This window comes from Temnothorax nylanderi, unplaced genomic scaffold, assembly GCF_030848795.1.
Source record: "Temnothorax nylanderi isolate EJ_2023f unplaced genomic scaffold, tnyl_v1.0 TNYL_tig0004_pilon, whole genome shotgun sequence".
In the NCBI taxonomy this organism is placed as follows: domain Eukaryota; kingdom Metazoa; phylum Arthropoda; class Insecta; order Hymenoptera; family Formicidae; genus Temnothorax; species Temnothorax nylanderi.
Window position 1 is genome coordinate 1,128,339 of NW_027249066.1, and position 11,993 is coordinate 1,140,331.

The 11,993-nt window shown below is 40.9% G+C and overlaps 2 protein-coding genes across 2 annotated transcripts; one reads left to right on the top strand and one right to left on the bottom strand.

Moving 5' to 3' along the window:
- Positions 1-3,250: 3,250 nt before the first annotated feature.
- On the top strand, positions 3,251-4,640 carry Vajk4. The gene is made up of 2 exons (XM_071706684.1): positions 3,251-3,262; positions 3,507-4,640. The coding sequence occupies exons 1-2, from the start codon at positions 3,251-3,253 to the stop codon at positions 4,638-4,640; spliced, it is 1,146 nt and encodes a 381-aa protein (XP_071562785.1).
- Positions 4,641-10,263: 5,623 nt separating this feature from the next.
- Positions 10,264-11,900, bottom strand: Prosalpha5 (proteasome alpha5 subunit). The gene is made up of 3 exons (XM_071708094.1): positions 11,742-11,900; positions 10,739-11,299; positions 10,264-10,659 (listed from the first exon to the last, which is right to left on the bottom strand). Exons 2-3 carry the CDS (start codon positions 11,297-11,299, stop codon positions 10,492-10,494), a joined length of 729 nt encoding a protein of 242 aa, XP_071564195.1. The 5' UTR covers positions 11,742-11,900; the 3' UTR covers positions 10,264-10,491.
- Between the last annotated feature and the right edge of the window lie 93 nt (positions 11,901-11,993).

Here is an 11,993-nt window from a genome sequence, read left to right on the forward strand (position 1 = left end):
AGAAAGAAAGAGAGAGAGAGAGAGAGAAAGAGAGCGAGCTTATTATCGAACATTCTGCCGTGGGGCTCATCGGGACATTGTACAATCGGGAGCATTAATGTCGTCCGGACCGCCTGTCGTTCGCAGAGAGATTTTATGATACATGCAATCTACCCAGATTCTTTTACAAAATAAAATAATCTAGTTAAGATATAGAGTTTTAATAGCTCTAGGTAAAAAAACGCGTTTTTTAAATATTACAGAGAGAAATTCGATTACTGAATATAAAGTACTGATCAGCATTAATACTTCCGATTCTACTGTCGGAGAACGTAACAGCCAAAGAAAGGGAGAGAGAGAGAAAGAAAGGTGAACGTCTTCTGATGAGATAATTGCGCAGAAAGCGATCATAGACGTGATTTGCAATCATAGCATTCACTCCCAATGGCGTGAATTTATAACCGTTAAATCTTCATTCAAATAATAATTTCAAGCATTAATTGAAATTAATTTACTATCATCAAACTTACGGACGTTCTCCGGTCCTTATACTAGAGAAAATCGATTTTCTTTAGATTTTCTTGAAACTGTGAATATACGTTAATTTAGGTGTGCTTTATGCGTGGTATAAATTTCAGTACCTCTTCCGGTATAAAAAATCAAGATACTGAGCCTCAAAGTTTCAATTTTACCAAAAAAAATTTTTTAATTTAATTTTTTTTTTAATTTTGGCATTTTTTCCTTATAGAACTCGACGAGAGGAGCAACTTTGGTCCTTTTGACCAACCTCGTATCTCTTACCGTTTGGCCTGGAAAACCTTTTCATTAGTAAAAGTTGAAACTTTGAGGCTCAGTATCTTTATTTTTTATACCGGAAGAGGTACTGAAATTTATACCACGCATAAAGCACACCTAAATTAACGTATATTCACAGTTTCAAGAAAATCTAAAGAAAATCGATTTTCTCTAGTATAAGGACCGGAGAACGTCCTTAAGGTTCGCGTTTCTGACAATAACTGATGACTATCTGAATGATCAATCATTGAGTGACAATGTCGCATTTATTATACGAGGTAAAAGATATTAAACAACAGCTACGTAAGATATAAATGAGCACCATATAACACGTGTAACCTAAATATTCTTGTATATTCAGGGTATATCTTAAAAGGTTTTTGCTAAAAGTATAACATCGCGATAAATTGTTTCCTTTTCTATTTAACAGATGTTACGATTGATTTGAAAAGAAGACGTACGTCTCGTTTGCGATATGAGATATAAATTTGTGTAATATTCTCGCAAATTGCTTGTTCGCTCGTCGCATCTTAGCCTCGGTAATGCCAGAGTTAATTAACAACACCGTGGATCAATCGATTAAACAAGGGTGGTCTCATTTGGGCGCGAGAGATACATTTATCATCTTTACCGTAATATTTATCGGAAGGGACACGAATAACGAGACGGCGCGGCGGGCCCGTGTATAACGAGCGTTCGCCGCGAGGCGATACGACCCTCGGGGATGCTTGAGCGGCGATTAATCGTTAAAAATTGCGGTCTATCTTGATCCTCGATCGAAATGTGCGGCGCGCATGCGAGCGACCGTATTAACATACGGCATTAGATATTCCGCATGCGAAGCTCGCGCTTATAGGTAAGCGCGCGCGATATTCGCACAGCTTCACTCGGATTTCTACAGTAATTACACGCGCGTAATGGGTACCCTCGCGCGCCGTCGATACGGTTAGCGCGAAAGCTCAGATCGTGCCCGGGACAAATGGTATTGAACGATAACGATAATGACGATAATGCCGTTTAAAGGTGCGTAGAATATAACGGTATGTAACGGGTATATCGATATCCGTATAACTATTGACAATTACGAAGCGTAGGAGCGTAAGAGAAAAAAATATTTCTCTCAAGAGAATTATGATATATGAAAGTAACACGGCGATGTCAGTTAACGTACAATCGTGTGCGATTGGCAACGCATACGGTCTAATGAGGCGCAACGAAATAACGCAAACGTACGTAATCAGCGTACACGAGGGGCGATTAATTCGATTTTCCGATATACCGATGCATATTAAACGACGTGGTGTGAAAATACGGAAGCTATTTTCCTGATATTGTGTAAATTCGTTTAGCATTCGAGCTCTCACCGTTAATCAACCGTGAAAAACCATATGAGGATACAAAGATTGTACGCTGGTTTAGCCTTTAGCGTTGCGTCGCACATGGCGGCTTCCAATTTTTGTGACAAGGAGAGACGGAAATTACGGTGTTGCACATTCGCCGACCATAACTCCGTGTGTTAACTTCCTCCATTTACTTCAAGTGTACGCACTGTACATACATATGGAGGGGTAAAAGCCATAGTGGTGTAAGTCAAATTTTTTAAGATATTGACTCGTGTGCATAGGTGCAATCTATACAATATATAAATTGCATCTATGCACACGAGTCAATATTTTTAAAAATTTGACTTACACCACTATGGCTTTTTCCGCTCCATACATGTGTATGTGTGTGTGTATAAAATTTTAAAACATAAAAGTATTGCAATAATTATATATATATATATATATATATATAATAGTTATGTAATATTATAATAATTATATAATATTATATATGTTATCGACAAGATCTGTAGTCACACACAGATTGGATATTTTTCATAAGTTTCAATCAAAGTCTTAGTATTTAATGTATACAATTACTTTTGTAGAAAAAAGTGATACATTTAGCATATAACCATTGTCTTTCATTAATTCATTAATTATTTAAACGTATTATGCACTTATATCACACATTTTTATACGTCTCTGTAAAAAAGTTAATTTTTTCAAATTTATTTCATGGAATATAATAACTTTCTTTAAAATAAAACTAGATAAAAAGAAAAAAAATAGTTTTGTGCAAATATCGATATTGTACACGTATGCAAGATTTGCCTATAAATGTATAATCGCTGTCCGTACTCGAGCAGAAGAAAGTTTAATTCACGTGTTAATAGGTATTTAACACACTCGAGTGGGCCGAACTTTAGGCTGTCGCGAAAAAAATTCGTGTACGTGTTCATTTCCTGAACTCGCCCAGGCGACTTTTTTGCCAGTGTACGTAAAGCAAGACCCCGTACGGATAATATAAGCGATGAGGTGCAGGGAAAGTGCTAAGCTATTATAGCGCGGAGTATATAAGGCTCAGCTTAGAAAACGAAGCGGTTCAGTTAGTGGTCATACGCCACGCTAAAACATACGTGAACTCGAGAATGAATATCAAGGTAAATTAATTCATCTAGTATCAAGTACCATTTTATAATGAGATTAGGGTATCTAAAAAATTTCCTTCCTTGCCTGCAACCTACAAAATGATTTTCTCATTTCCAAGTAGAACGAAATATCTTAAATCTAGTGTATTATAATATAATACTTTTGATCTGATATTTTTTAATTTTTATTATGTATTACTTATTAATTACTAATTATATCAAATTTTATTGTAATATTATTTTGACATGACTTCAGCTTGCCATCATTTTGGTGGCAGTGGCCACGCAAGTTATATGCGCGGAGGATAAGAACAAAGCGGATAACAAGAGCTCGCAAAATGTCGAAGCGGAGGCAACAGAGAAGAAAACGGAAAAGCGTGGACTCCAGCATAGTTTCGGTGACTTAGGCGGAGGCGGCGGCGGGGGTGGCGGCGGCGGCGGCGGCGGCGGTTACGAGGAGCACGAACATGTGAAGACGGTGACGGTTGTAAAAAAAGTGCCGGTACCTTATGAAGTAACGAAACACGTACCCTATCTGGTGGAGAAGCATGTACCGTACGAGGTGAAGGTCGGCGTGCCGCAGCCCTATACCGTCGAAAAGCATGTCCCCTATCCTGTGAAGGTGTTCGTCAAAGTGCCGGTCCACGTGCCGCAGCCGTACACCGTCGAGAAGAAGGTGCCGTATGAAGTGAAGGTGCCGGTGGACAAGCCCTATGAGGTCAAGGTATACGTGCCACAGCCCTACACCGTGGAGAAGCACATACCGGTGCCGGTGAAGGTCCCAGTGCCTCAGCCCTACACCGTCGAGAAGCACGTGCCCTTCCCGGTGAAGGTGAAGATACCAGTACCTCAGCCCTATCCTGTGGAGAAACCGGTGCCCTACGAGGTGAAAGTTCCGGTCGACAAGCCCTATCCCGTCGCTGTGCCGAAACCCTATCCCGTCACCGTGGAAAAACCCTATCCGGTGCCGGTCGAGAAACCGATTCCGTACGAAGTGAAGGTGCCAGTCGACAGGCCCTACCCCGTCCCAGTGGAAAAACCATACGCAGTGCCGGTAAAAGTACCAGTACCGCAACCATACCATGTTCACAAAGCAATACCGGTACCTGTGGAAAAACCATATGCAGTGCCGGTGAAAGTGCCGGTCGACAAACCGTATTTCATCGAGAAGGAGGTTCCAGTTCCGGTCGAAAAGGAAGTACCGGTACCGGTTAAAGTTCCAGTAGCCGTGCCTGTTCACATACCGAAGCACGAAGATCACGGCGGTGGCGGATTTGGTGGCAGTTACGGCGGATACGGTGGTGGCGATGGAGGCGGAATCGACTTTCACGGTGGTTTTGGTGGCGGCGGTGGCGGTGGCGGTGGCGGTTACGATTCGTATCACGGTTGATCATCGCGACGACGAAGCACGGAGCGGACGCGCGAAGCGAGCATCGAGAAGAGTTTTTATTCGCGTTCTCACTCCCTCGATGTTAAATGATCGCGTGTTTTTCTCCGAATTGAAATACTTTTCGCCGAATTGGTTTACCAATTCTCGAGAAGTAATCTCGAGAGCTGTACGAAATTTTAGCTGCTTAAGCAAAGATCTTTGTTCTGAGATTATTAGCGAATTAGGAGAAATATGCAGGTGACAATTAGCTGTCGCGATTGACGAGTTTACCGACGTATTCTTGTATTATACTTCCGGAAACCCAGGTAAACGTAGCAGTTATTCGGTAATGCTCTTAGATTGCGTATTATATATAAGTTAAGTGGAATCGATTGTTCTATGGATTGTGCTCTCCGCGGTAACGAATTGCGCATGATCAAATTAACTTAATTAACACATCCAAAGTCTAAACGAATGTTCTGCATACTACTCTTTATGCCTTAAAAAGTATACACAAGTACATGCAGATTTTAGCGCACGTCATTCGGCTTAACGTTCGCGGCAATCCGTTATGTCCACGCATAGTATTGCTGTGAGGTATGTATACCACACTGATGTGAGAAACGTTGTACCTAAGTAAGTTAAGTGAAAAACTCATTGTGAAAAGAATATATACGTATCTTTTTATATCAAAGGTTATAATAAATATTCTGCCCATTACACCTTACTTTTCTCGATCCTTATCTTAATAGGAGATCTAAAAAATACCTCGCTTTTCTTATCGCACGGAATGAAATGGAACGCGAGATAACGCAGAGAGATAAAATAACACACCGTCCGTTATGGTGTATGACGCGCAGATTCATGTTAATCATATCAAACATGTTGCGCACATAGCGAGAGTATAAATCAACGTCAAGATTCACTTTCTCGAGAAAATTTCGTCGGCCGTTGAGCGAGAGTTTCGCTCTTCTAAATTCATTGTTCTCGTCGGCGAAGAAACGCGCGTTTCTTGCATGCTGTATATTACCCGAACATTGACGACGTAAAAGAAAAACGAAAAGATTCGGCCGCGGAGTCCAAAAAGTACGAGTCAAGAGTCGCTCGTAAATTACGGCGACGCTTTCCGCGTTTGCCTTCCGGTCTAGCGAGAGCGGTAAAAGCCGCAACGTTATTGATGTTAGCCTGTCGAGAGATCGTTAAGTCCCCGGACGCAGAAACGCAAAAATCACACGCGTAAAAAAGGGAGGAGGGAAAGGGAAAGGAGGAGGTGTGAATCCGAGTCTCGAGACAGAAGCTGCGCGAACTTCCGCAAACACTTTCGATTCCCGTGCAAATCTTAATCCTTGTGCCCGGGCCCGCAATTAAGAGCACTAGATACACGAGCGTTGCGTTCAAGAAAGCATTACTTTCACCGTCGGGGCCATCCAGCCTGCCGCGCACACACGTAAAACGACATATCTCAACGTGTGCCTACGAGACGTATCTCGCCACTCCTTTCACCAAGTCGGTCTTTCCCGATTGAGAGGATACCGCACAAACCTTATGGAAAATGGGTCCCAGTCGAATCGGCTGAAAATGTAGTATACATAATATAGTTCATGACGTCCTGATGAAAAGTGTCCATGGGCACAAAGTCCAAAAATGGACAGTTTCCGAGTTATAGAGCGTTAAACATCGGAAAAATGGGTTTATCAGCTCTCATGGTAGTCTTAATGTGTAATGGTCATGGTAGTGTTATGGTAGAGTGTGCGAGTGTGTGTGTGCGTGCGTGTGTGTGTGAACACTGTGAACCCATTTTTCCTATGTTGACGCTCTATAACTCGGAAACTGTCCATTTTTGGACTTAGTGCTCATGGACACTTTTCATCAGGAACATCATAAACTACTTTATACTACATTTTCAGCCGATTCGACTGGGATCCATTTTCCACAAGGTTTGTGCGGAGTCCTTTGAATAGGACTCTTTTGCTGCTTTTATAGTATAGGAAAAACGTCACTATAATTCACGGGTGAGCCTCGAGCGCCTGGTGAACGCGTTTCCGTTAGCCACTAATTAAAATATTTCGTTAAAAGTAAATATTCACAAATTCATAAAAATTAATTTATTTAATTCGATGGCGAATATTCGCCCGTAGAGGAAGGATAAAATATTTCTGGTGAAATTGGGCCGGCCACATTAACGAACGAATTTCCTGTTTCGTTACACAGGACGGACAGCCGGCTTTACTTGGGGTTTCCTATCGATACTATCAGCCGCCGCGCCGCCGCGGCGGCGTAATTGAAATTCGCGGCGCGCAATTAAATACGAATAAAGATTAAGATATCCGTATGTAAGCTATATTTGAAAACCCGACAGACGTTTCACCGCTTCTCTCGTTTAGCCACTAATAAAATCTAGTTTCCGTGTCTGTTTATACGTGGCGAAAAAAAATTACGGAAAATCGCTGCGGTATTATCGAACATGGGAGAAATCGATATAATGACGCAACACGGAGAATCGCCGTAAAATCCATCCTTTCCCCGCTGTCTTCCACCGCGTCGTTAAGTGCAATTTATAATATCGGATGTATTTAAGGTAGCACATTATTAGTGCAATACGTAACGAGCTAACGACAGGATTAGTTAGTGGTCGATGAACGATCGCAATACCCCGCGAGTACGCGATTGTAGCGTTATATCGTGTGATTGTGTGTGCACGAGCGTATGCACGTACACACGCGAGGAGAGACCGCACGTTCACACGTTCACGTTGGGCGAATGACCGGCTCTCCGTGAAAGTGAAAAAAAATGACGACGATTCTGCGATGCGTGAATTATAGCCCCGCGCTCTGCACAGGTATCAGCTCTTTCCTATGCCGAGATGCCGCGCGCACTTCCGGTTTTCTATCGGAGCTCTTTGGTAATAATAAGGAAGAAAGTTTCCCGCGTCTCGCCGCTGCCTTGCGTTTCGTGTTTCATTTCATCTGCAGAGGGATGCACGACGCGCTTCGTTTCCGGACTGACTTTGCATAATCACGATTTCGTAATTGTTTCGGTAGGAAGACGCATTACCAATTACAATGTAATCTAAAAGGATTGTTTCCAGAAGTAAATTATCCTTTAATAACTTTCAAAATAATTATATATATATTTTTTTAACGCGCATGTATTTGCGTCGAAAACCACTTGTTTAATTTTAACAAAATCGTCAATTGTCCGAATTGTATTTAATTCGGTCCTTTTATAATTTTTTTATTCCGGTCGTCTTTAGAAAGATGACGACGCTTTACGGCTTTCCCGTGACAAAAGGGGAGCCGATCGCGTAAACTAAATTTCTGCGCCATTATCTACTTCCACGTCTCCGACGTTTCAACCCCGTTCCAGGTTTGTTCGCGAAAGGAAGGAAGGCAGGGGTGAGGGGTGGGTTCTCTTATCCGTCGTCGCTGTGGCGGGTGTCGGTGGCGCGACTGTGAAGCGAAGGCAATTATCGTAGCGAAACTTGAACGTGGCAACGCGCCCCGAGGACGACGGGCTTTCGGCTTCGATGTGTGGGAGCGGAGTGTTTGGCGTCTGATACGACGGGTCAGGTCCCCGGGGATTCTCAGGGACTCAAACGGGACTATCCCGCTGCCGCCTCTCTCTCTCTCTCTCTCTCTCATCACAGTTAATTACCAGTCCTCGGCCGCGCTCGGAGTCGGTCTCTCTTTCTCACTCCGTTTACCTTAGTCCCTTTAGTCCTCCTCGAACCCATATCGCTTCCGCCGAGCGATCCACCCTCAATAATCCACGACTGTACCGTTTCCTACTGTTCTGGAATCTCTTTTCCAACCAAAGTAACTTTCGCGAAGCACGCGGTCGATTATTATTAAACCGCATCACGCGATAAGGAAAATGATAGCCTTTCTTTTTTGTAAATGATTTTATGCATACTAAAGTGACAAGAGACTATTTTAAAGATGTATTTTTAAAAGTTATTTTTCTATTGTTTTACGAATATACCTATATTATTTAAAAAATAGTATCTTACATCAGTTCTGCTACACACAATCGTTCTATCGTTCTCAAATCGTAATAAAAGTTTCCATCCAATTATTATTAGACTTTCCCTGCATTAGCGCACTCGGGAGATACACATCTTTCACGAGGCGCGTTCCTTAACGCGAAAAATACCGTACGGATATCTATATGGGTTTTTTTTTTTCCATACGATTAATGGATTCGATTCGTGCAGAATACACAGGGCGCGTCAGGCATGGCGGGACAAAAATGTAGATTCGTACACATTTCAGCGGTGTCACACGTATAGACGTTTTAAGAGTTACGTGCAATCAATAGGCGACAGGGAAACCCCCGTGGGAATCCAAGCGAGCGAATCGTAGCGGGATTGAACGCTTGAAATGGAATAATATCCAATAATCTGGCAGCCGAGAGAACGGGATAAAAAGGGACGTTTTATCGGGGCATCGCAGCATCCAACCAAGCGGTATCCGACCATTTCCGCCAAGCTCTCGGAGCCATTTCGCCCCGTTCTCGGCTAGCCGGCAAAATTAATTATTGATTTCGGATACGCGCATTCAGTCGCGGCGGACAGCTTTTAATCGAAAACGAGCCATCCGTCGCACACCCATTTCCGAACCGCTACGAATTTAACAACGGATCGATCTGGAAATGCCCGTTGTATTACACTATTACCGCCGCTCGTGGCAAAAAGCCTTCGACCATTCGCGGTTATCGTTTCAATTCTTTTTTGACGATAATTTTCAAGGTAATACCGACACATATACCAGATGAAAAGTAAAGATTTCGCTAGAAATTTTAGCTTTAACAAATTCGAACTAAATAACAAATCAAATAATTCAATCACGATGCAATTATATACATGTTAAGTTGAATATTAATTTGTTAATAATGGATATAATAGATATAACTTCTTGCATTAGTTTAGTTTATATTTTTCTATCAGGTATTTAGATTGGCAAAATAGTAAGGTAGGAAGATGAAACAATATATGAAAATACGTACAGGATGAGAAACATAAGGAACGCAGGAGCATCTGGAGAAAGGTATCTAAACTGCCTTCTTATGACTGGTTTATCCGTTAAGGGAAGTAGAGGGCTGGGACAGAGGACTTGGCAAGAAGTTACCAGCTGCTGGTTTCGCGAGATTTTCTTCCGATGTGGCGTTGAAGTCTATCAGCTAAATGAAAGTAGGAAACAATATTTATATTTTATGTTTTAAATATTATATTATGCAATATATATTATATATATGATATAATATATAATATATAATAAAAATAATCAAGGAACCCGTATTAAAAAGGAATACAATACGAAAGGATATAAATTCACTGTTTTCTTTTTTCTTAATTTTCTTTTTAAAGACGGCAAATTAATATATATAACCAAACACATACACATATTTTTGTGTGTGTTTAGGATACAAATTGTCTCATTTCTTGCACATTATTTTTAACAGATTCTTTAATCAATATCGACATTTTCTTAGTAGAAACCATGTAGTACGTACGTATGTATGGACATATATTTCAATTAAATTTTATTTTTACACTGAATTATTTCGTAATAAAAATTGTATTTTTTTAAATTTCAGCATAAAAATAATCAAGGGAAGCGTATTAAAGGATTACAATATGAAAAGGTATAAATCCATTCCAAGTTTACTCTTTCCTCTTAATATTTTCTTTTTAAAGACGATAAATGAAAATATTAAATATACAGACATGAAGTATTTGCTCCGTGTGTAAAGTGGAGATATAATTTACATTTGCATTACACGCTATTCAATTAAGAAATTTGTTTTTCTCTCCGCGATCTAGTGTACCGTGAAATCGTTCGTTATATCTTGTACCTGTGTACCCATATAATTTTTAAGCAATATCTTTGATCACCTCTTGTAATTCTGCCTTGCTAAACATGTGAAACAATTGTCCGGGCGTCATTGTTGTCACTTCGATATTGGTGTCGTTCAATTTCTCTTCCATTACTTGCTTCAATATTGTCAGCGCAGATTTCAGCGCTTCCTTAAGCGTCATGGACTGCAACAACGATATTTATTAGAATACTCGCAGTTTCAACAAACATGATTTAACTTAATTTAATAATAAGGCAAATTACCTTATGATATACTTCTTGAAGATTTTGTTGAGCTCCTTCGCTACCGGATCCTATAGCTTTTGCATCAAATTGAACAAAAGTACCAGATGGATCCATGTGATACAGCTGTGGTCCTTTCTCGTCGATTCCAGCGAACAACATTGCTACACCAAATGGTCTGGACATGGCAGTGCCATCATCGTCACTGTCTCCAAACTGTATAGCTAAATTAGATACAGCTTGAGCAGTCGACTCCACCGTCATTCTTTCGTTGTAGACAAACCAATGATTCTGGCATTCGACTCGAGCTCTTTCGATCATTGTCCGCGAATCGGCCATCAAACCGGACGCCGCACATCCTATATGTCTATCGATTTCTACAATTTTTTCTACGGTTGTCGGTTCCATTAAAGAAGAAGTAATACGTTTCTCCACTGCCAGAACGATTCCCTCCGTCGTGGCGATTCCGATGGCGGTCGAGCCGAGCTTTATAGCTTCTATGGCATACTCGACTTGAAATAATCTTCCCTCCGGCGAGAAGGTGTTTACTCCACGATCGTATTCGGAACGCGTTAGAAACATCTAGAAACAAAAATTAAAAGATTCATAAGTTAGACATACATGATATATGTATATAAATTGTTACACTTAACTATTTTATGTTACATTCGATTATTTGTGTCTAAATTGTCAAGAAAACGATGTAAAATCGAAATTATGATCAAAAACGTCCTGCAGAAACTAAATTTGAGGTTAAGCGCTACTAAAAATGACAAGATTAGATTTGATAAAGTTATGAAATTAGGCCATCTACCGTTATACGTAATTACAATGCGCAACGAAACACTCGAGTATCAATAGAAAGGGATAAAGGCTTAAACTGACAGAACAACAAACTGAGTAGATCGGTTAACCAAGAATGACATGGCAAAACGAAACTGAGTATTCCGCGAATGAATCTCAAGTGTGATGACAAATATGATATTTAACGTAAAGTGTTTTCAAACTCAAGTTACAAGTTTACCTTAAACCCTTTATTTTTATTAAAGGCAGGCGTAAAAGTACAAAATGCCGACTTGTCACAAACGCTAGTCACGGAGAGAGAGTCGCGGATAATTAAATGCAATGGAGCAGCAGCAGCAGTTGCAGTAACGTAACGTTGGGAGATATACTTCAGGCCGCATTCCCAACGGGCCAACGGGATACGTCAATCGCGAATGATTGGTCAGCGCTGCAAACAGCCAAGCACAGATCAGAGTTACCAACTCATAACCAA

Excerpts from the sequence above, each read along its gene's own strand:
- Prosalpha5 (XM_071708094.1), bottom strand. The coding sequence starts at position 11,299 with ATGTTTCTAACGCGTTCCGAATACGATCGTGGAGTAAACACCTTCTCG. Across the intron at positions 10,660-10,738 it reads TTCAAGAAGTATATCATAAG|TCCATGACGCTTAAGGAAGC; the intron begins GTAATTTGCCTT and ends TCGTTGTTGCAG.